The 24,661-nt window shown below is 38.1% G+C and overlaps 3 protein-coding genes across 8 annotated transcripts in view; 1 reads left to right on the plus strand and 2 right to left on the minus strand.

Moving 5' to 3' along the window:
• Positions 1-9,586: 9,586 nt before the first annotated feature.
• LOC127942367 (lathosterol oxidase-like) lies at positions 9,587-12,635 on the minus strand. Of its 2 annotated transcripts, none has more exons than XM_052538075.1 (5): positions 12,471-12,635; positions 11,982-12,199; positions 11,745-11,877; positions 11,406-11,506; positions 9,587-10,564 (listed from the first exon to the last, which is right to left on the minus strand). In XM_052538075.1, exons 2-5 carry the CDS (start codon positions 12,189-12,191, stop codon positions 10,112-10,114), a joined length of 897 nt encoding a protein of 298 aa, XP_052394035.1. In that variant the 5' UTR covers positions 12,192-12,199; positions 12,471-12,635; the 3' UTR covers positions 9,587-10,111. The 2 variants fall into 2 exon arrangements, with proteins under 2 accessions (XP_052394035.1, XP_052394036.1); XM_052538076.1 differs by having other exon boundaries at positions 12,497-12,587.
• Positions 12,636-13,120: 485 nt separating this feature from the next.
• On the plus strand, positions 13,121-14,022 carry LOC127942368 (anaphase-promoting complex subunit 13). The gene is made up of 3 exons (XM_052538077.1): positions 13,121-13,280; positions 13,409-13,519; positions 13,739-14,022. Exons 1-3 carry the CDS (start codon positions 13,221-13,223, stop codon positions 13,862-13,864), a joined length of 297 nt encoding a protein of 98 aa, XP_052394037.1. The 5' UTR covers positions 13,121-13,220; the 3' UTR covers positions 13,865-14,022.
• A 1,317-nt stretch (positions 14,023-15,339) lies between these two features.
• The window catches only part of LOC127941808 (rho GTPase-activating protein 32-like), an 87,613-nt gene continuing 78,291 nt past the window's right edge, over positions 15,340-24,661 (minus strand). For all 5 annotated transcript variants that reach the window (XM_052537242.1, XM_052537241.1, XM_052537243.1 and 2 more), the window contains 11 exons: positions 24,337-24,439; positions 23,676-23,820; positions 23,039-23,121; positions 22,649-22,756; positions 22,375-22,520; positions 22,084-22,285; positions 21,832-21,977; positions 21,383-21,457; positions 20,529-21,299; positions 19,389-19,990; positions 15,340-19,089 (listed from right to left, as the gene is read on the minus strand). In XM_052537242.1, the coding sequence (XP_052393202.1) occupies positions 16,864-19,089; positions 19,389-19,990; positions 20,529-21,299; positions 21,383-21,457; positions 21,832-21,977; positions 22,084-22,285; positions 22,375-22,520; positions 22,649-22,756; positions 23,039-23,121; positions 23,676-23,820; positions 24,337-24,439 (4,607 nt within the window). In that variant the 3' untranslated portion in view covers positions 15,340-16,863. The remainder of the gene's footprint in view (positions 19,090-19,388; positions 19,991-20,528; positions 21,300-21,382; positions 21,458-21,831; positions 21,978-22,083; positions 22,286-22,374; positions 22,521-22,648; positions 22,757-23,038; positions 23,122-23,675; positions 23,821-24,336; positions 24,440-24,661) is intronic.

A 24,661-nucleotide genomic window follows, 5' to 3' on the forward strand; every position in this document is an offset into this window, starting at 1 on the left:
CTCTGTGTGCATGATGCGACGCCTGCCGGCATCTCTGGCTGTGCTTCATGTTTCTCCTATGTCTGTGCTGTCAAGTCGACGCTGACAAAACAAGATTTGATAAACAAGCGATACGTGAATGCTAAAATCTGTGAAAACTACTTCATGTGCCAATGAGCAGCACTCCAACTCAAAGCAATGGGGGGAAAGATGTCATTTGCTGCATGAGGTGATTAGAAACCCATATAAAGTAACAAAAAGGACAGCAATCGAGTGACAGATTGAATACCGTAAGTCATTATTTGGCAGAATATTACAGCACAGAGAGATGCAAAAATGTCTGTAATTTCAGATATTTATTCATTGGCGGGAGATGACTTCCTAAAGAGACCAGGAAATTGGAATTCTTCATGTCCTCACTTACATTAAATATGGATTGAGGAAGCGTATGATAGGGCCGCTATTTAAGTGGCTGGGGTTAAAGTAGGCAGTGATTGACCACCTCCTGTTCAGGCCTGACAAAACCCCATTTACATGCCACATCTAAAAGACACTAATTCTCCACTTTAGCACCAGCAAATGAGAATAAGGATATAAATGTAGTGACAAGCATCACGTGGTTGCATTTTGTGCACTATTTCGACTATGGATTAAGCCATTCAGACTCTCTTAACCATTTTTAAACTTATGCAACACTTGTAGGGGAAAACTAACTATTGCAGGTTGAACTAGGATGTACTAACAGCTGGGAATAAAAGCGATGGAGCGGATGGGTGAGGAAGACAGACAGCAAGAGATCAAATGAGACATCTGAAGATCCAAGCCCAGTAATCTCTGATTTCTACCTCCGAGCAACTGATCATTTGCCAAGTCAAAGCAAGCCTTCTCATCTGCGAGCTTAGTTAGCTTCCAACCCAAAACCTCATTTGGATGTCCTCAATCCTCCAAAAGAGCCTATGTCAGCCGCCATTAATGGGGGAAAAAAGAGAGATGGTTGCTGGTTGACACATAGTTCAAGACTTAGTTTTGCTCCTGCAAAAACAAGAGAAAACCCAGAGCATTTTCTAGAAGACTCTGTTGGTATGAATGAGAAAACAAGGTGAGTTCATGCCATTACAAGCAATTACGAGATTGCAGCTTGTAAAAAGCATTCACATTCTTGTAGAACTCGAAATTACAACTTGAAATCTTGTAATTTTTGGAGAGCTCTGAAGTAGTTATCTCTATTTAACAATTCCTATTATTGACTATTGTTAATGCAGTGTATTGTAAAACAGTTTAATGTAGCAAGCACAGTTAAATAACTATCTAATAATCTCATGCTAAATAAATTATAATCTGTTTGTATAATAACTATTACCTGTTGTATTGCAGTTTTGTTTACTGATTATTCAAATGACACAATCATTTTGGTGTTAATAGTTAATATGTTAATATGGATAATTCCGAGTTAAAGGACAAGAACTATTCCAAGTAGAACATCCAGGTTGTCGTCTAGTAATTACAGTAGTTACATTGTCACATGAATGCAACAATATGCCTTACAGTTGTTTGTTTGGAACAAATTGATTTGGAACAATTTTACAGTAAGTAAATGATGACATGATTTTCATTTTTGGGTGAACTATCTCTTTAAATGTAAAAATAATTTAAAGTGCACCAAGTTGTACATTGTACATTTTATATGTTTAAAATGAGTTGTCGTAACAATGAACTAAAAAAAAAAGAAAAAGAAAAAAAAAGTGGTTTTATTTTACATAGGACAGGTAGCTCCCTCATGTTGGTGATCAGATGTATTTGGCATTTTAATAAACTTTATTTCTAAATAAACTTTTTTTCAAACTGACAACTTGTTACAGAGTGCACCGCTTAACCTGACAGGGCAACATCATGCCATGGATGCTCCAAAACCGCTGGGGGCAGCAGAGAGGGTAATACAGATGAATAAGAGCCAGTAAGACATAAACTTAAAAAATGACTTTTAAATATGAAATCTCTAACTATATTTGAAATTATACATGGACACATCAAGCTAACCAGAAAAAAAGTACTAAAGATCACTTCAGCAGACATTGTTTATCAATATAGTGAGGCAGATCATTCCTTGCACTGCTCTTTCGCATTTTGCATCATTCAGAGCGATCCTGGCCGAACTTTTGGTCAGTCTGACAGTAATTTACACAGTGAATGTGTATGATGGCACAATTGAGCACTATGGTGTCATTCTCTGATATGGTGTCTATCCTATTACATGTCATAAACTTCAGGCTGCTCCAAATGATACAAAACAAATTCTCTGTATTTTAAAGCAGATTCTGTGTTGTGCTGGAGAGAGAGAGAAGGAGGTTTTCAAACAGACGCGATCATTATCCTCATCACCACATTTCATTGTGTCAGTCACAGTAAATGTGAGCTTGCAGGCAAAGCTAGAGAATATTTTAGGCATGGTGCAATGCTGGGAAACCATTTTAAAAGAAGGACGCCTTTTTATGTGCTATTAAGTGTTATTGAATTCACACACTGGGCTTCAGAAATCAGTGATACTTTGGAAATGTGTGACTAAAAATGTAACCTCAAACTGAATAGAGATTTTAGGATAAAAATGAAATAAATATTTATTTATTTTGATATTGTGGAATAAAGTAAACCAGAAATATTAAAGATTCTGCTCCATGGTTATGAATACGATCAGTCCTAATTTAGAAAACGCATTCAATTATAATTAATGTAAAACAGTGATCTCAGGTGAACCCCTTTGTATGTTACATACCTGGTCATGTGATTGAGAAAACATACAATGTGACATTTAAATCACAAGCAAACACTGTCTTCTTAGTGTCAGATTCATAAGGGATGTCCTTCACCACTATAAAAACAAATAGTATCTGAAAATCTCCGGCATGCATAGGTCAGAGAGTCAGTCAAAGGAGCTCTAGCTGACATTTAGTTGCACTGATAAATACCATGACATTTTACAAGATGGCCTTGCCTTAAAAGAGGACCTCCAATAAGGGAGTGTATCAGTCAATCCATCACACTATGCTCAGCATGTAACTGATTTAAGTGTTTACACTGTATCCTGTTATTTACAAGCTCAGCAGAGTCTTCCCTCCAATTACGAACCAATCAGCCAACATGCATCACCTTGAAAGTGACGTTTTAACCCTAACTCATTTCCTACGATCAGAAAACAGCCCAGCTTTTATCCATTCTGGATTCACAAACAATATGCAAACTGCATTCACACATAAAAGCAGTGTGGCATCTTTGTTCTGTCACTTCTTAATGTCTTCCATGAAGGCTCGGCTTATTCATTAAGAAGGTTGTCTCACCTGCAGTAGAATTCCCTCAGATTGAGTCTGCCACCCCTGCTGTGAGGAAGTGCACAACCGATGGTCTGGAAAGATAAATCTCAAGTGAATATTAGAGAATGTGTGCCTCACAGGTTTAAGTGTTGACTGGAGGAAATACCCAGAATTCCCAGGAAGATTAAGCACACTTCTAAGCTAATTTACTTCAGTCATATCCTGTTACATAAATGCTACCTGTTTCATTTAAGTGTGACTGATCAATATTTTAGAGAACAGCATATTCCAGGGCTCAGGTTTATACTGGGTCAAACCTCTTTCCAGAGACCATTGCACTGTTGTACATTATCAGTTTTTTAACTGACAGTATAAGATGTAATTTAATATCAAATAATTGCACTTTATAAGTTTCAGAGAAGCTACAGTTTATCTTTCCTTAAGATAACTTAACTCTGCTGTGGGAACACCCAATTTAATCACTGTTTTATACATTATGTCTGGTTAACTAAACCAGGACAAATATCGATGGCCCATGAACATGACAAAGATAGGGATTTAACGTTTCAGGAACTCTATAAGTAAAGAGCTAAAATATGTAGATTGTCTGACAGTCAGGAGGAGGAGAAGCTGAAAAGCTGAGAACTGACATGGTGCACCCTGCAATTTAGTTGACGAATTCCCATAATGACATGTTAGTACAGATGGAGAGGTTAAGTGCAGTAAGTATCAATCGAAATAAGACTAAAGCTGAGTTAAGGTCAACTTTGCAGGAAATTTCTTAGGAGAAAAAGAAATTGAACAGGATTTGCTTTCCAACCCAGATGACACCAAACTGAAGCTGCAGCTAGAACATCGGTGTTGGTAAACAAAGATGCTGTTGCAGAACAGAGATGTGAAGGAGAAGGAACAAGAATGAGTGAATTGGAGAAAGGCAGGCACCCACCCCATAAGCAACCTGAACTACAGGAACAACAGATATGACCACGTTCTGAGCTTCCAGTCTGTGAGAAAGAGACATTGACAGATACCCTATACTCATCTTTCTTACCCTAAGAGTTTTCGTCCAGCCAGATAACATGTGCAGCACATCCTGAGCCTCAATCCTAAACAAACAAAAGTGGATTGACCAAGTTTTGAGTCTCTGGTTCAGAAAGTCAGAAGACATATAGACATTTGTTACAAGGTTAAGCTGAGCAAACCTCCACTTCGGAGTACTTTCACCTGCATGTTCCAGATTAATGAACTTCTGCAACTTCAGGGCCTCACCTGCGTGTTCCAGACTTTAGGAAATGTTGGTGCTCCAGGAGGTCAGCATCTCACAGCGCTTCGAGTTCAGATCTGCGGACACGGATTCGACTCTTTTCCTCATTGCACTGTCACCCAGCACAACCAGTGGAAGTAATTACCACCACCTGACTGCTCAGTCGAAGATGGGGAACAGAAATATCACTTAACCAAACCTTAGCACTGCTGTATATTATTAGTGTATCATTTTTTAATTTACATTAGATGTTGTATATCAGTTAATAACAAATAACCTTTCATTTATTTGTTTGTTGCATAAAAAGGTTCTTTGCCTTATTAGTTTAAGAGAAGCAATGGTTTATCTTACCTTAAGATAATGTTACTCTGCCATGGCAACACCCAACCTCATCACTTGCACTTTATGCATCTTTGGCACTTTATTCCTTCATTATTCTTAGTGTTCATTTAGTAGCTGTTGGTTACTCTTGTTTATCTTCAATAAGAGGTTCTACAATACAATATTTCACTATCCTTTAGATAAATCAGTTAACAAACTCCATTGAACAGCCCATTAGCAGTGTTCTCATGCCAAGGTAAAAGTCCTTGTCTCGTGTCCCGAACTAAGAAAGAGGGGAATTGATCATCTGATGTGCTCATAACCGCACCTTTAGTGACATGCTATCCAAAAATAAAAAATAATAAGTACTAGTCACTACAATATGTATCAAACTATGTATATTAGCTTATGTTAAAACTGTATAATGCAAACGGATGGACATTTTATATGCAATTAAAATACATACAACTTACATTTGGGGCTGACCATGTTTCTGAGTCTATGCATAATATTCTATTTCAGTTTTATTCAATGAACAAGCTTTATAATCTTCATTCGTTTTTTGATATTGGGGCGAATTCATTGCAATGGTTACTATTCACCACAACAGACAGAAAACATCTGTGGCTTATTTAAAGATGTAGTTTATTTACTTATTCTTTTATGAGAAGCTAACACATACTGATTTTAAAACAACTGCTATTTCTGTAAGAATGTGTAAATGCTGTTCTTTCCTTCTAACTCTTTTATGTAGAAATCAATTATCAGTCTAGCAGCTCTGTTCTGTCTGGGCAGCACTGCACGGGCCACAGAATTGATTTTTATAGGGAGGGCAAGAATGAACTGAACTATAAACTGAATTATGGTTTAAACTGCAATAAAATAAAATGCAAATCTGCACTTTTAATTATGAATCCACAAGCAACATGCACCCTCAGGGATATCATGATAGTGAATGTTGCCCTCTTTATCAGTTGTGCTAGCAATAAACAAGCGTGGCAGATCATTTTTAGTATTATTAGCTGCTCACCGACTGAATCAGACAAAAAGTCTACTACTGCGCACACAAACAAACAAACAAGCCCCCAAAAGAGGCCATTCCATTTCAGTTTGATGCTCATAATAAATTCAAAATGACATCTCCAATTTCTCCACATTAAAAGAGCCGTGCAAAAAAAAAAGGAAGTGGAACTGATAGACAACCTCAGGTGTTTGCTTTGGGCCTTTCATTTTTGATGAAGCATGCAGAGCTAATAGAGCTTTTTATACAGTCCACTAGGGAATGAGGCAGTCTTTTACATACAGTAATAACACAAAAATTCCTAATCAGGAAATAATCGTAAAGAAGATCATAATCCTCAGGGATGAATGCCATCAGCACAGTAATCGTTATTTTAAAAGGCATCATTGTCTTTAGATTGTCTTTGAAGTGTTAAATTATTACCAGATTGCTTTTAGTTTAGTATTTGTATAAATGTTCGCCACAAATACAAATGCTTAACTTTTTTTTTTATCATTTAAGTCAAGAACTTTTTGACAACAACAAAAATATTATTTTCTCTGTGTTGATGGCATTAACCAAACAGTGTAACTCAGACTTGTTTTATTATAAACAATAACAAGGAAAGGTAAAAGAATCTGCACCATGACGATAAGGTAAGTAAACATACTGTTAATGAAAACATGGCAAGAAAAAAAAAAGAATAAAAAGCAAGATACTAATACTGCAATAACAACGTTTTCCAAATGGAAAAAAAATAAATAAATAGGAGGAGCATGATTTTTTCCAATAATCTGATCATACTCAAAATGATTCCAATACACAATTAAATATGTGCTAGTAAGAATGTATGAAGTCTTCTTGGGACGTTTCTATTTGCAAATGAGGAAGTTTTACTTACGACGTCCATTGCGTTCAAATCACTTTGGCTGAGGAAGTTGATGTACCTTTACAAAAAAAAAAAAAAAAAAAAAAAAAAATATATATATATATATATATATATATATATATATTTTTTTTACATGCAACTTAGCTACAATAAAGCTTAGGTTAATAAAAAAAAAGTCAAAGAAACTAATTTCACTCACATTGCAAATTAATGAACCAAATCTCGCTGACTCAGAAACTCAGAGCTCAAAGGAAATATGATCTTTCCAGCATGACTTGAATGCATTATAAATCATGTTATCAGGTGAATACATCCTTCACAGCGCACTAAAGCACGGATAGTAAATTCACAACACTGTTATGAAAACCACAGCTTGCGAATAACGCTATAATGAGTACGCAGTTTCAGTTTACACATGGTTTAAATTAATATATAATATGTTTGAATATTTGTTTTAATTTCTCACCAATGAAATTTCATATTCTTAAACTAAGATTAATGAATATTAATTAATATTTTCATTAAAAAAATAAATAAAAAAACTACGCAGGATTAAAAACTCTACACCAAACCACAAATAAATCAGCATCAAGCAACCACTATACTACATCTAAAAGGTGATTCCATACCTTTGAAATTACTTTAAGGTGTTACTTTGTCTTATTAATTTGTGTGGAAATACATTCCGTGGAAGGGACATTTGTAAACAGCCTGAAGATGTCATTAGAAGCCCAACAGAATGAGCATTGGTCTGCGCTGTAATTGAAAGATAGTGGCTGCGCAGCTGCAGTACAGGAATCTCCGTTCAGCACGCATGACACCAGATTATTCTGGGTAGACAGAAATGCAATGATTAATTTCATCTTTGGGTCTCTCGCAATCACAATTATGGGTAAGAAAATGTGGCATTGATTTGCTCAAAGCAGCAGTGCTCCTGGTGTTTCCCACAGTGTGAACTTTGAAATGATGTGTTCCTGTACCTCAGTTAGCTGCCAGGAAACAAATGAGTCACCCAGCATCCCACGCCTGCATGCACATCCAACGTATGATAAAGCCATTTCACCCAGCATGAAAGAAAAGACCATTCTCAAGTTCAGTGATTGGGTTCATAAACTCGCTCACTGCCTAAAACACACAGACACACACTCACACGAGCGGGTGCGTGCAACAGTATGCACAAGAGCACGGATGACAACTTGCACAATGTGACATCAAGCCATGTCATTTTTTTGACATATACGATTGGAATAAAAAAAAAAAAAAAAAAAAAAAAAAAAACACAACACTTAAATTAAGCAAACAAAAAATATAATTCCACATTATGATATAATGCTTCGCTTAATATTAAAGGAATAGTTCACCCAAAAATAAACATGTGCTGAAAATTAATCCTCAGACCATCCAAGATGTAGATGAGTTTGTTTCTTCATCAGAACAGATTTGGAGACATTTAGCACTCCTTGCTCACCAATGGATCCTAGTGAATGGGTGCCGTCAGAATGAGAGCCCAAACTGCTGATAAAAACATCACAATAATCCACAAGTTTTCCACAAGACTCCAGTCCATCCATTAATGTCTTCCGAAGCTGCGTGTTTGTTATAAACAAATCCATCAAGATGATCTCAACGGCTTTTAACGGCTTTGCTTTCAGCTAAAACACGATCCATAATATTGCTCCATAAGATCCATGACATTGTTTTCTGCAGTAAAAACGCCTGGTTTGAATCAGGAGAGAAATAGGCCCTGATCAAGCACTGTTTAAAAATGTAAACTGTCCAAAACTGTTCAAATATGTATGTGGATTTTGATGTGAGAGGACAACAGGGGATACACTTTTTCATTTCAAAGCATTACTATGGATTATGGATTTTTGGGTGAACTGTTCCTTTCTTTAAAAGAATGAGAATTAAAAGCATAATGCCGTCTGATTTTTGCAGAATTTAACCTGAAGGAACCCTGCTAGCCCACCCACTTCAATGCCCAATAAAGCGGACAACTTCAACTAATACCCTGATAATAATCTTATTTTTCTACTATAAAGCATTTTTTATAAAATATGACTGCAATGTCAAGTGCATCATATGATTTACCCGAATGATCTGGGCTGCAGAACAGATTACTGTTCTCCCTCCAACGCACGTCTTGATCAAAGTTGGCCTGCAGTTTTAAGTGATTCAAAGGCCGTTACATCTTAGTTTGAATGTTAATCCCTTGACATATCATTTGTGGCGATACATCAGTCCTAAAAATCATAAACTGTTGCCATAGACACTAATTAGCTTGCCAGGATGAATTAAATTGGACTAACAATGCATTGCTTAAAGGTTTCTCTCCTCATTTAAATAATGAAGAACAAACATGGCTAATTTGAGTTTGTTGGTTTGTTCTACATGAATAAAGTTGTACGATTGATTATTCCTTCCCACACTTTATTAAACAAAAAACTAAAATCTGTGTTTTTGTGATGTAAATGTGATGCAAATAAGAATTTTGGCAAAGCTGTCCTTTTCACTGATTTGGTTTGTCAATAAAACTACCTAGTAAGTATTTCATCTGCACCTTTTCTGTGCTTTACTCACAAATACCTGAAGAATGTGTGATTCAACAGCACCCTCTAGTGTGGGCCACGATGCTGCACATGAACTGTTGCTATGCTACAAAGCACAATAAATTTTCAGTTAACTCAAAGCCACATTGTCTGCTATTAACAATGATGTCACTTGAGCAATCTGGCTTGCTTCTCCACAATCAAGGTGTCTGTCAAGCTAAAACACATAACCTGACTTGACCTCCGATTTCCATGTACAATATGATCACACCAAAGATATACACCAATCTTTTTTTTTATTTGGAAAGATTGTGCATTTCATATCAAAAGCGGACCACAGAAACTTTATTAAAACAAGGTGACTGTAGTTCAGCAAACACCTTCGACAGGTCTCTGAACTGTTTATCAGTTCATACACAAACAGAGCTATGGAGAAAGAGAGTCTGCTGATGGAAAGATGAACTGAGCTCATGTGAAGGGATAGTCCTGTCAATCTTCATACATTCTTTGAATGTCTATGACAGCAAAATTATAGACGCTTACTTGGCAGAGGCCTGTTAATTTCAGTTATTCATATTACATTACACAAAAGCAAGAATATCAACACGGTAGCCATAGCGAATGTTACCATTTGGCAAAAATATACACATTTTGTACTTTGATTCCTTTTGTCCTTTCTACATTTTGTGCTTCCTTTTGGCAATTTGATGCATAACTGATTATTTTACTGAGAAGTATTTATGAAGAGCCTCTTATGAATAAGGACATACCTTGAAACTCATTCATGATGCTTAATCTGCCTACCTACTCTTTCTTGACATGAACACTATTTTTATTATTAGTGTTGCCGTTTACGCTGTTTGAGTTCAGTTTCCCTTTTGCCATCAGTTTTTTAATGTGGTCATGCGGCCCATTCCCCATCAAGGCTGAAGGGTAGCGGTAGGAACCTCCAATGCGGTCCCACAGGGTGAAGTACTGCCCGTAATTGTAGTCAAAGAAAAGATGATGGTCTGTGTGGTGAGCTGAACCGTTGATGATTTGTTGCATCAGGCTGGGCACACGGTAGTCCCCATCATGGATGGAGATGGTCCATATGTTGACGAACACGTACAGGACTAAGTACAGAACCTTGTGTAGGGGGAAGAGGAAGGGGTAGATGTGGTACGGCAGGCCCTGGAGAAATCCGTCCACAGGGTGGAAAGCGTGGCTGGCAAACGGACTGGGGATCTTCCACACATGATGTGGTTTGTGGAAATTCTGTATATGAGAAAAAAAAAAAAAAAAAAAAGCAAGTTAGATGGAGCTGAGAGTGTTACAGTTTTGTTGGTAGCTTAAAGCATACTTTTTGACCCATGCAGGTGTGTTATTCTTACTATGTACCCATCATACGGATGGTTGATAAAATAGCAAATTTTTTATAAAGAAAAATATTAGTTAATTTAGTCTTTTTGTTCAATATCACAAAGTTAATTAGATGAATAGTGCTGAATTTAAAATAATTTCACTTGGTAATAAGCTTTTATTGTTATTTTTGCACCAGATACCGAGCAACTATTAAAACAGTGCTGTAATTGTTAACTAGTAATAATAATAATAATAATAATAAATAATATATAATACACTTAAAAAAATGCAACTAATGAAATGTTTAAGTTGAAGCACTAGAACAACAAAATAAAACCCAAAATAAAAGCACATAAAATCAACAAAACAAACTATAATGAAAACTGAAAATATAAACGCAAAAGCTAATTAAATAAAAAATTAAGACTTTTTGGGGGGGGTTATTGTTTTAATTGGTTATTAAGTTTTTCCTATGTCCTCAAATCTTTTGTTATATTATTCCATCTTATTAAATTTCTTGCCCATTATTACAACAATTGAATTTAATGAATAAAATATAAGTGCCTAAGCTTGACCTGGGCATATTTAGTAAGTTTTCTACATGCTTTAATAGAAAAACTACCTTAAATTACAAGTCAAGCATTTTCATTTAGTTCAAAAACAAACAAAACATTACATTAACGGGAATTACTCTTGTCTTTACTTATATTTAACCATATGCCAATACAAGGCAGTTCATATATATCTTTAATACCTTATATATCAACTTGTGGTGAAGGAATCTGTGAATCCAGTAAATGCACATGTCAGTAAAAAACAGGAAAGAGACCATGCTGAAAATCAGCCCTGACCATCCTGAAAAACAAGCAGAAATCGTATGAGATGGTTATGCCCATAGCAAAGCGATTATCTAAAGCACATCTGACAGGCTGTATTACTGGCACTTTCCAAAATTAGGGCTGTCAGTTTGTTGCATCCAGATTAAAGCACTTTTAATGTTTCTGCTCCACCCTTGCTTAAAATTCGAAAGCTAGTGATTTCCACACATCCAGCTTTTTCCACTTCTCATTTGATAAAGCAAAGGATCTCTTACCGAGGGGCGATTCATCGACCCGGTCGTACAGTTTGCTGTACCCTCTGACCTCAGCGAAAAACAATGCTACTGTTGGTACACTGATCCAGGGCAGAGACCACAAAGCATACTTAATTTCACGTTGCACCTGGTTCTGTGGACGAAAATATAACAAATAACATACAAATATATTACATACTGTACATGTATAAATATATTCCTTTTAAAGACTGTAGTTTGCTAGCAGGATAAACAAACCTCCAAAAACTGAGGGTGTTGCTTTAATTTGTGATCAAAAATGAAGAAGTAGCTCAAAGCACCCAGGCCTAGATATAAGACTGCGGCACCCAGGTTGGTGACCACCATCAAGCCGATGATCTGGCGCAGAGCCTCGTCCTCCGGCCAAGAGGAGGGATACACATATGGAGTGAAGAAGTAATAATCTGCAACGTTCAGCACAAGGTCCATCTTTGATCCTAAGAGTTGGGACAGAAGTGTAATTAAATGTCTAAAATGTGAAAGAAGTATTCAAATTGACTTGATCGTCATTGCCATATAGTAACAACCACTAACAATACAAGAAACACTCCAGTGCACTTTGCCCAATGTTGTAAATATTTACTTTGCACTTTCCTAAGACAACATGAATTAGAAATAGATTATACTGAATGAATGCAGTCTTATAGTTAATAATAAATGCGCATCTCTTAAACCAAATGCTGTAATTGTAGGAAACAATCAGCTCACCTGTAAAGGTGCTTTTGAAGACTCACCATAAGAGAATAATACGTGAGGTTAAAGCCTCAGAGAGGCCGTCCTTCTGCTCCCACTCTAGAAACACAAACGGACGCAGCCAATAGCGGCTCACTTTCACACAGCGCGAGCCAGTTTCTTGACATCTCATTGGACAGATGCGCGTTCTGGTCATGGCGTTAGTGACAGGGAGTTCAATTCCATTTAGCGAATCGATTCTTTTGAACGGGTCATCTCAGAATCAATAACTATTTGACGACGTTATGTTATTGCATTGTCACGAGGCAAACATCTTGTTCTTTGTGACTTTATTATTAATAGTGCGTATTGTATTTTTAATCTGTCCCAGTTCAGTTTGTTTTAGCCGTAAAATCAGCTCTTAAAAAGTCAATTTAAAAATAAATGTTACATTCTAATAAACAATGCTAAATCCATTTTCCTTTTTTTGTTGAAATATTTTGTAGTTTTAGTAAAAACAACTGTGCATAGAACTAATATACGACCGTAAACATATTTCAGTTACGGTTTGTTCGTGAACCAGATTTGTGAACCGGTTGAAAAGGTCCAACGAATATCTCCTTTCACAAATTGTCCATCGCAATATGGCGCTACAGATTAATCAGGGTCTATTAAAAAAAACTTTGTAATTACTCAATTTCATTAATCCAGGTACATCGGGCTGGCTATGCTGTATTCTGAATATATTTAGGAGTTTTATTGCAGAAAAGATTCAAAGAGTAGGATATGTCGTCATCAAAGAGCGACATAACAACAAATTGGATCGCTGGGCAGAAGGCTGCAAGGGTCTGTATTATTACTTTCACTGAGATCATTTAAGAACTATCATGATAAGCGTACTTTTATGAAATCCACGCGCAACATAATTTACGATAGATACAGTGTTTTTCTTTCTTCTTCTTTTGATTGTGTAGCAAACTCTGATCATGGACAGTGAAGTTCAGAGAGATGGAAGAGTTCTCGATCTCACCGATGATGCCTGGAGAGAAGACAGACTGCCATACGAGGATGTCACAATCCCACTGGTAAAACTTCACATCTACAGTTTTGATTGTGCATTCCGAATTATGTACGTCATTATATTATGTTAAGTAACCTTCGAAATGATGGCGAGTACTGTTAATACTATTTATTAATATTCGAGCATTAATTATTTATATTTGTATTATATGATATCATATTTGCCACAATTGCTTATTAGCCCATTGTATGATTTAACTTTATTTCATACCTTTTTCTGCCAGAGTGAACTTCCAGAATCAGAACAAGACAACGGCGGATCGACTGAGTCAGTCAAAGAGCAAGAGATGAAGTGGTCCGATCTCGCCCTGCAGAGTTTGCATGAAAACACCCCAAACGTTGGCACTTAGATGAAAAGATGCTCTGTCCTCTCCAGCTGATTCCCAACCATGTATTCTGATGGAAATAACTCAAGACTCGTTTCAGATTCAAATAATTATGTGCCAATGTGATTTGCATTGTGTTTCGTTGTTTTGTTATAAAAATAAACAAATGTTTAAAATGTAAAGTGCATTATTCATTTAAACTAAGTTGTATGCTAGTTGTTTGTTACAAATAATTCTTACAACTCACACAATGGTTTCAAACTGGTTATCTAAAATACACAATACTTATTGTCTGCATACTGTATATTAGCTGCAACCTCTATGGGATCAGTTTTTTTATTTTTTTTATTAAGAAATGTATAGTTTTATTCAGAATGGATGCATTATTTTGATCAAAAGTGACAGTAAAGACATTTTACTGTTACAAAAGTTTTATATTCCAAATAAACTCTTTGAACTTTACATTCATCAAAATATTTTTCATGTTTCTGGCCTACCCTTCCTTAAAGTTTAAAAGCCAGTGATTTCCACATGTCCAGCTTTTCTATATGTATAACCAAAACCCATTTGATTAAGCAAAGGATCTTACGGAGGGGCGATTCATCGACACTGAAGACTGTAGAGTAAAGGCTGCTGAAAGTTCAGCTTTGCCTTCACATGAATAAATTACATTTTAAAATATATTAAAATCTAACAATAATAATAGTAATAAAGTTATTCAAAATTGTATCAAATAAATGCAACCTTAGTGAACATGAAACTGCTTTAAAATAAAAAAGTTCAAAACCCCAAATTTCTGAACAGTAGTGTACATTAGCCATGTACTAAAGTTGTGCTAGAAACCACCCTCCCCCAATAATAAAAAAAAAAACTACTGTATCTTTATAGTATCTGATATTTTGATTGTACTATGACAAAATGAAATGAATTAGTAACTAGAAATATTACTTAAGCGAGTGTAAATTAGCTAATCCAATTAAATGCACAAGCAGTGAAGAATGGAATCATTGAATCATTCCTTCTTTCAGGCTAAACTGAATTTTATTTGGGTTCAAAGGTGACACTGAGATGCTCCATTTATCATCATAAATATGTTTGATACATGTCTAACTGTGAGCATATTATGTTTTAGTAATAGCCAACATGTATGAGTATACTCTCTTGGTAATACAGAAAGACGTGTTCAGCTAGGTGGCTCCTTAGGCAGATGTGTAGAGGTTTGGGGGAATTTAACCAAATAGCTATGAATTTATAGTATATTGCATGAGATTAACATATCAAATGCTATCTTAATGGAGGTCTTTATTACAACAATCCATTTTGCAGCCAAATAAAATCAAATAGTAGCTGTATTACATAGATCTAAAATGACTAAGTATTGGTATTGTTTAGCCTACTTTTTTTGTTTGCTATACTAAAATATCTTCCTCAAAAATGTGCATTAAAGGATTAAATGTTATTTAAGGCTAAAAGAAATCAGACTGCAGGTACATACAAGTTTGATCAAATTAGGCTCTGAGGCTTTAATGCTCAAGTTTTAGATCAAATCCTCATGAGAAGAGTGCAAATATGGAGGTGTAGCATTAAAATTTCAGTTTGGTCCCATAAATAGAGGTTACATATGAGTGCCTTTATTTGTTTTTTCTCTCGCTAGCCACCCAACCAATTTTTTCACAGTCTAAAACAAATATAAACAGAAAAACAGCATATTAAATGTCAATCATAAAAATGCTGTCAAAATGAAAATGAACTGCATAAGACTTGGCAAAACACAAAAACAGATGTTATTAGGAGATCAACCAAAAACATCCAAATTATGCCATTGTGAGCTTGGGCTCATCTGAACACTTAAATTTTCAAGGCATCGTAATGCAATAATAATAATAATTACTGTCTACAGAACCGTAACATGCAATGACTTGCAAAACAACAAAATGGGTCCCCTAATCATAAATCTCTACTTTTAAATACCTCAAATATTGGTTTATCCCCACCTGACAGATTTGTTCTGAAGGCAATGTACATTGTACTAATTGCAACAGCACAAATTGCTCAGTGTTATTAAATGAATTGACTTTTTCAGGCAAATGTTTTTCTTTACTTTAAGTTTATGGATCTATGTGAAATTAAGTAAGTAAGGTGCTGTTCTAAAATAAGACAGAGTATCAAAAAACTCCCTGTCAATAACACATTTCTTTGAAAGTGTCTAAGTCACTTCACATTGGCACTCTCACCTTCAGTCATTCTCCACTATCATAATGAATACGTCTGCGATCACAATCTGCATTCATTGTTCAGCCCTCTAACAACCCATCCAAGCAGAATTCAGTCAAATCATGTCAAGTTTTAAAACGAAGAAAGAAATCCAGTTGCTTGTGATTAATCCCTATCATATATAATAGTAATGGCACAGTTTTGACAAAATGAAATATGCACATTTTGGGCCCCCAACCTGAAGGCAGAAAAATTAAGAATTCCATGTACCACCTAATTGTGTACACTGAGTGTATAATGAAGGAAGGATGACTTAAAAAGGGCTTCCCTTTCACTGTTACTGTAACATCCAGAAAGTACACAATATATATTTATATATATATCAAGGTACACAGAACTGTTCTGTAAAATGTAGATTACATGCATTTCTAAAATGCAAACCTTTACACTTCATTTATATCCAGTCCCAGACATTTCAATGTAATAAAACAGAACAAAAAGAATCCCTTATATCCAGTAGTACTTCCAAGATATACATAACTCGTCTGGTTATGTACCATTTGTCAATATATCAGAATATCTACAGTATATAACAAGTTATATCTCCTTGTCAAAATGTTTAAACAACTGATGAAATTATGGTACATTCAGTTCTGTAAAAAGTCTTAAATTTCTTTGTACATAAAAAAAAAAAAGAAAACAGTCAGAAGGCAGTCCACTGTCCCGCAGAGGCTGTTATCTTCAAATGAATTACTATTGACACCTTCAATAATGTTCCAAATGTATCTTGTTTGTCATTAAATGTCTGTTTACTCTGCATTAATCTCTGTCTCTGGCCTCTGCACTGACAGCTCAGCTTGTATGAAGGCGCCCTGTCCCAAGGCAGTGGAGTATGCACGATTACTATGTGGAGTTGAGAAACCAGGGAGGTGATAGGAGCTGGAGCCACCTCGATTTGATAGTGATGTTTGAGACTGAGGTACTGGATGGTAGACATCCAGATTGTCGTAGTGTGACTGTAAAGTAACGGCACAATGCCCCTGTGACTGATGAGAGTAGGATCCACTATGGTCTCTATCTGAATTGTCTGGTAGATGTGCAGGAAGACTGGACTGGTTGTAATGCTGCCGCTCTCTAATACTATGGGATCTCTCTGGCTTGGGTGGAGGAGCTGGCTTCACTGGAGCTGCTTGTTCATCTTCACTGGTGCTGCTAGTGGCTTTACCCCTGCATATGTGGTGATCCAAATCTGACCTTTCGTAACGAGGTTGGGCACTCCTGCTCTCTGAGTGTTCCTGCCAATGTTTACTGCTCAGTAGCTTTTCCCCTGGCTCAAACTTCGGGTCAAGATGGCCACCTTCAGGTAAGTGCTGCAGGCTTCGTGCTGGAAGTTGCGATTGATGTGAAGGGATGGATGAGTAGTTCCTGGAGCCACCTTGTTTGGTGGTTTTGTCCCCCATCCCATTTCCTTGGCAGTGCTTCTCTGTTTCCATATACATCAGGACATCTGGATCAGAGATCAAGTGCCTAGAACCATGCTGAGACCCAGAAACGATGTTATATCTAGCCTCCTTGCTCTCGGCAGCCATCAATACAGTTTTGCCAGGATCTGATTTGCTCCGCAAGTGTAACATGTCTATATCCACTGGCATGTAGGGTCCTATGTTGTCATACTGAGACAAAACAGAACCCTTAACTTTTTGCCTTGCTCGGCTTTCCCTGCGGATAGAGTGTATGCGAAGCCTCTCTGCTTCTTCTGGATCCAACGCAAAGTAAACACTGGCTTTTGAACCACTGTAAGGTGGCATGTCTCTGCTTATGAAGCTATGCTCCTTTAAAGGAATTAAATGCCGTGAAAGGTAGTGGTAGCCTCCAGATTTGGCTCCAGTCCGAAGGAGAGGAGCACTGTCCCGACCGCTGAAGGAATGGACATGCCGTAAGCGGATCGTACCATAATGGTCCACATCGTAGAATGGGGCATCCAGAATGTGAGAGCCAGAGTAGGGACTGTAGCGGTACTGAACTCTTCCATTCTCAAAATAAGGCTGCAGTTGTGTGACGTGGTAGTCGGCTTGAGAGGATGGTTGGTGAGACTTGCAGTGATAGACTGGATGCTGGTAGTAAAACAACTCATCATCTGCTGGAACCTCGGTTCTGGTGACTGGCACTGAGCGGATGGCAGAGGGGGGCACATGTAGGGAGTGGACTCTACGGATTGTTGGGTACACGGTGGGTCCATCTACTTGGCTGTAGCCATGGGAGTGGTGCAGTGAGCTTGGAGAAGTATACTCATTTCTCAGTGGGCCACGAGATTTGATAGAGTGGTGGTAGGACCTGGGTCCAATCGTATTGTACCGGCCATCACCGTGGCCTCTATAGGACATCTGTGGCTCTGATTTTGAGACATAAGAAACATGTGGTGGAACACTCTCTGGTCTGTAATGGTATGCCATCGTAGCCTGACCTGAAGGGGATACTCCCCGATGGTAATACACTTCTGTGGTGGGCTCCAGTAGGGCAGCATCCCCTTTTGAGTGGTAACTGTAACCTGTCTGATGCGTGGAAGCCCTGCGATGAGTTGGATGAGACTGTTGGGGAGTCTCCTCGACTGAGCCTCTCATGGATGTTTCTAATATGGCATGAAAGTTGGCAGGGTTTGCAACCTCAGTGTTGCAGAGAGCAGCCATTGCTAGTTTACTTTCAATGGAACGAACTGGGGGTGTTGGCGGCATCACTCCCTGAGTATGGTGTTGAGAAGCACTATCTGCTTTTGGATGGACAGGCTTAATGGCTTCCCATGGCTTTTCCAGAGGATCAAGAGGTACTGCCGGGGTTGGTGCAACTCTAGCATTGGGCTGCGATTTGGGTTGAAACTGAGGCTGTGCTTGTGACTGAGAATGTGGCTGAACTTGAGGTTGAGACCGAATCGCTGTATGAGGTTGAGTCTGTATTTGTGGCTGAGGCTGGAGAATTGCAATTGGTTGATCTGGCGTCTTTGTGGGTTTTGGTGGCATAACCATTTCAGTCATATGGAACTAGGGATTAAGCCCAAAAAAACATTGTTAGGTTTCTTGTACATTTGCCTTTTTGTATTTACATGTGCTGTAATTTTAGCTATTTATATCAATACCAGATTAATGACTGAATCATTCCTGACATTAATTTTGTTGCAATATGACAAAACTGAAATATCAGACAACATTCAGCATTTTCTAATTCTGAATTCACAAATGGTGAAGGCCTGGCTCATAAATATTAATAACATTATTTAATTGTTCAGCCTTGGTACTGAAGAACTAGTGCTACTTATATCCCTGCATGTACCACTGCTTACCTCAGAGCAAGGTTGTTGAATGATGGTATCGTTGCTGCTGATAGATGGTGTGGTGATTGTGGTAGTGGTTTTGTCTGTGCTCACAGGTGTCTGGCCCACAGCTGGCTGCTGCCTTTCTGGGCTTTTTTGTAATTGGGAAACTTGAGAAGGTTGACTAGAAGGCATTGCACTCTGACTTGGGGTCTCTTTTGAGACAACACACTGGCTATTGCAAGAAATGCTGGATAGCTTCCCACTATCACCTGTGTTGAGGTGCAGACTGACAGAGCGAGTTAACCTTTCAACTGGGGAGGAGGGTGGTGAAGACATAGGAGCAGACCTCTTTGATACTTCTACTGTAGCTTCCTCCAAGGATGTCTGTGATGGCAAGGAAGGAGGAGGAGGCCACTCCATGGTCTCCAGTAACTCTTGTGGCCTAATGGGGGACACTGGTGTAGGGGGTCCAGAGGATTGCCTCTGACAAAGAATAGTGGCCTGCTGGGCAGATTCTGCTAGAGCTAGTGCAAGCATTCGGGCAGCATTCTTTGGTGGGGGAGGGGGAGGTATGAGGGACACAGAGCTGACAGGGACATTGCCCTTTGGTGAGTCCAGAGCTACGGCTCCTACAGATGGACAAAACAGAGGGAACTCAAACAAAGAGAAGGCAGGCTAATATTCATGTGAAGGTAAGAAAGGGAAATGTTAAATTTCTACAGACTGTGGACAGATTTCTCTACACTGAGGCTGTTCATGCAAAGCGCTACAGGTAAAAGCCTGGTGAACTAAACCTGAAAAATCAAATAATTATCTTATGAAACCCAGTATAACTTGTTAATGATAACTTATTGTTAATGATAGCATTTACAATAAAACCTAGTGTTTAGGTTCCTAATGTACCGGTACTCATTGTATTCATGTTGGTTTCAAATATTGTTGAAAAATTAATCATCATTATAAAATCTTTTATAAAATTATATCAGCTGCTTTACCCTAACATTCTGAAAATGTATTTCAATTCAGGAGTTTGAAAATGAAAATGTCAACAAAAGTTCTCATCCTAGAAGAGGTGTATTAAACTAATTCAGGATAAAAATGTCAATGACTCCTCAAAAAACATTATGGATTTAAGCTATCATATCCCTGTGTTTCAGTTCAGCTTACCTGGCTGCTCTTGAGAACAGGTGACCTGTGGTGGCTGAGAGCATTCAATGCTTGATATGTCTTTACTCTCTTTACTCTCAAAGGTAGTAGCTTTAGAAAGAAGCTCTTGTTGAATGGCTTCACTCAGGGGCATATCGGTGGTTCTTGACAGAAAGCTCAATTTTGCAGGGGAGTCCATTGGAGATTGAGGGGAAGAGGGCTGAAGCAAAGTGCTCTCTGGTGCTTTCCTTATCATGGAGGCAGCTGATTCAGAGATGCTTAGAGGAGTCACAACAGATGACTTCTCGCAGTTCTCAAGGGATTTAACTGGAGTTTTCTCTGAGAAAGAAGCAGGGGGCAGTTTATTTCTATCCTTTAAGGCTGGACTGTGGCCTGGAGACACAGAATGACTCGTAACTTTAGCTCTGACTGGCGAGACTGGCTCTGAGCCACTGGCACTGGCCGGGCTCCTCTTCAGACTGCTTTCATCTGTGTCCAGTGAGAAAATGGAAGTCTCTGCCAGAGGAAGGCTACACTGGAAAGACATGGGGTCAAAGTCTAAAGAGGCCATGCCAATGTCAGGAGGGCTCAAGTCCACATCATCAGCGGAACGTGGCGGGGAGATAAGAGCAGGCACACAGATTGGTCCATCATCCCCATCACTCTCCCCATGGCCCAGGTTGTCATATGAGTTACAGTGTTGTCTGCTATCCAGTAGATCACCGTTGAAGGAAGCAGAGAGAGCATCACTGCTGGAACGAGGTCTGCGTGGCCTGTACACCTTAGACTCTCCTGTGTTAACAGAAAAGCAAAAAAGTTATAATTTCATAATGGTTTGTCCCTTTTATTTTTTTAGAGCTTTCGGAGTGCTATACCTTCAACGTTATGTAAAGAGGTGAGAGACTCTTCACTTTTTGCAGACCGAAGAGTACCGGTGTCTCCTCTTCCTCCTGAGCAGGGAAAATAAAGCAGGAACAGAGAAAATACAACAAACTGTTTATACATAACCAAACACCAAGAGTTCTAGAATTCTTGACTCTGATTGGTCAATATGTGGTCATATATTGTTGTTGTCTCTCGTAAATGTCCTGCAGTCTCTCCGCTCTCATATAATAAAATCTTTTAAACTCAAATCAATATTTCATGTCCATGTATTTATTTATTCAGTAAATAGCCGTGTAATTAGCAGGGTAATTTACAATCAGCTGGTCATTACTGCAAAATAAACATCTTCCAAAAGAGACAAGGCCTTATTAACCACTGGGTTTATCTTGTGATAATGACTATCTGACATTTAAAGATGAATAAATGGCACGACACTAACCAGCCAATGCCATGGCCTTGAGTTCGTTTGGTTCACTGGGATTGCGCTGCAGCTTTCGTTTAGACATTGAGGAAGATTTGCCCAAGTTAAAAAAAGACCGCCAACTGCCAACTGGAGACTTTTTAGATTTTATGGGCTGTCTTTTCCTAGGGGAAAAAAAAAAAAGATAAAATGTACAAAATGTTTCTCTTTGAGAATAACAGGCACATAATTGGTCTCTTTATAACAGCATTAAAAATTTTTAGAAAATACCTCTCAGTGGGGAACTCAATGACCGTGTGGAATTTTCCCTGTAAGGCAGCAGGACCCTCTCCCACCTCGATGTACTTGCTGTCTGCAGTGATGGGTGAGTTGATCTGTGCCTGGGTACGTGCCTGTGCCTCTTCTAATGTTAGCAGCTTTGTGGATGGAGAGGGTACCAGCAAAGATTTAGGCCGAGACAAAGAGTTGTGTCCTACAAAGACAAAGAAACGTGTGATGTATATATAGCAATATAAATAAATTTAAATATCTGTCCATATTGAATCTGTCCATATTGCATACCTGTTCCCTCTCGTATAAGCGAGCTCAGTTTGGGGCTGAAGAGAACATCCACATGGTTGAGGATGAACTCCACCACAACCGACTGTATTCGCACCTCCATGAAGGCTGCTGTGCCACTGAAGCAAGCCGATTCGATTTGCTTTGACCTTTGTAGTTGGGAATAAAAATCAGAGATTAGTTATGAATACTAGGTTTTAATATTCACAGTTATAAAATTGTATCCTTAAGTATCGGTTTTCACATACATTACAGTTGCATCATGCAGAGATCTTACCTCAGTAAGTTGGGGGCCCAAACGATGGCCAAATTCTTCGTATGCATGTTTGTCACATAGCTGAAGGTTGCTAAGTGTGAAAGATGTCTCATAAGAAACTCAAGTGTCCTACAAGAAAAGCATGAATATTTAATGTTAAACAACAGACACATTAAAATCAGACACCATGTAAAATGAGCATAATGGATTAGGTGCACACTCATTTGAGTGAACAATGTTGTAATAACAGCCCTCAGTCAGAAACGTACTTGAACTGCATTAGTAATATAATTGGTATGCTTAATGCAGTAGATTAATAAAAAGGCTGTAACATTTGAAAAATGTGGCTGTTGAAAAGAGGACTGCAAGTCCTATAGCAACCAACCGAGGGCACTGTGGTCATTTACAAACCTATAGTGCGGGGGCGGCAGCTGCTGAATGACATCATGTATTTTGATCAACCTCTCCTCATCTGTGGCTGCTGACACAGCCTCCTAAAAAAGGAGAAGTACGGCTGTAAATCAGGGTCACTGCATCTAGAACAGCTCTAACCAACGAAAATGCTCTCAAACCCATGTTCACACTTTACTGCTGAGTGGACAAAAGCACATGGTCAATCACATTTCCTGTGCGTTATAGTTTCCCTGTTTCCATTGTAACCTGAAAACACTGATGCACTCTTAACTCTGGCTGTTTTCATGTTCAGTGGCTTATCTCCAGATGCTGTAAATGTCAGTGCTTTGTTTGGCATGCAGATGAACTCTTTCTGAAGCTGGGCTCTAAGAGACATTTTGCATACTCATTAAAAGCAATCATGGCAACAAATAGCCTAAAGCCTTCAACGACTTCTGCACCGTTTTGCCAGTCTCAGATAAGAGACCCATGCATATTATCACACCAAGAACTAAAAAGGTTTTGATATCATAAGTATGGGCTGGTTGTTTTAGTATAATAGGTGCTCTCAGCTGGAGCTATTTGTATGACAAAGAGTGTGTGACTTTGAGAAAAGGCTCTTTTTAAGGCCTGTCGTTGTGGGATAAACGCTTACCGAGAATTTCTCATACAGTTGGTAGGTGAGAAGTGGGTTGGGAAGCTCTCGAAAGTAAAGCTTGCACAGGGAGCCCACGCAGTGTATGTCTTGAATGTAAACATCTTTTGTCAGATCTGGGATCTGTTCGGAGTCAAATTCATGCCTGAAGTGAGAGAGAAAGAAAGTGCTTGATGTATTCTCACAGTAGATAATCTTACAGTGATAACAATCTCACAGTTGGCTGTTTGCTGTGCTTAAAACCTAAATTGTAACTAATTGGGATGAAATGACATTTGCTTGTATTATCTTTTAACATTTGAAGTAACTGACAATTTTGGTTTTCAATGGTCAGTGCCGAGGAAGAAGTTAACTCTTTTATTCACCAAGGATGCATTCAATTGATCAGAAGAGACAGCAAAGACACTAATAAGGATACAAATTATTTCTATTGCAAATAAATGCTGCTCTTTTGAACTTTCTATTTCTATATTTCTTCACTAAAATATCTGTTTACTCTGATGTACTCATTTCCTCCTGTGTTCAAGAATACAAACATTCCCATTATAACATGTAATTATCAGCAGCTTAATATTCCGCCACTGCATTCAGAGTTTCTCGAGCAGTATGATGAATCCCTATCTCTGCTTCTAGCAATTAGGGGAGTGTGTTTATGTCTTACCGCAGCTTCTGAATGTTGGAGGCAATCCCAGAGAGACGGTACATTCCATCAACCACTCCGTGCTTCTCAATGAACTCAGTGCAGCTCTTGAGTACCTGCGGGACTAGAGGTTTAGACAAAATGTTACTGGAGCATCCTTTTTGGCACGTAAAGTGTGAGAGTTGTCAAAATGCCAATGGAATAGAATGCCAGATTCTTTGTGCAGTAAATTTCTGATTTTGTAAGCTATAAATAACAACTGCTGGAGACAGGCCTGATAGTCAGATAGCAATTCCAGGCTTTCCTGTATAAGCAGAGTTTTTAGCTTCACATTTGCTCCAGTGGC

Source organism: Carassius gibelio, chromosome A21 (assembly GCF_023724105.1).
Source record: "Carassius gibelio isolate Cgi1373 ecotype wild population from Czech Republic chromosome A21, carGib1.2-hapl.c, whole genome shotgun sequence".
NCBI lineage: Eukaryota > Metazoa > Chordata > Actinopteri > Cypriniformes > Cyprinidae > Carassius > Carassius gibelio.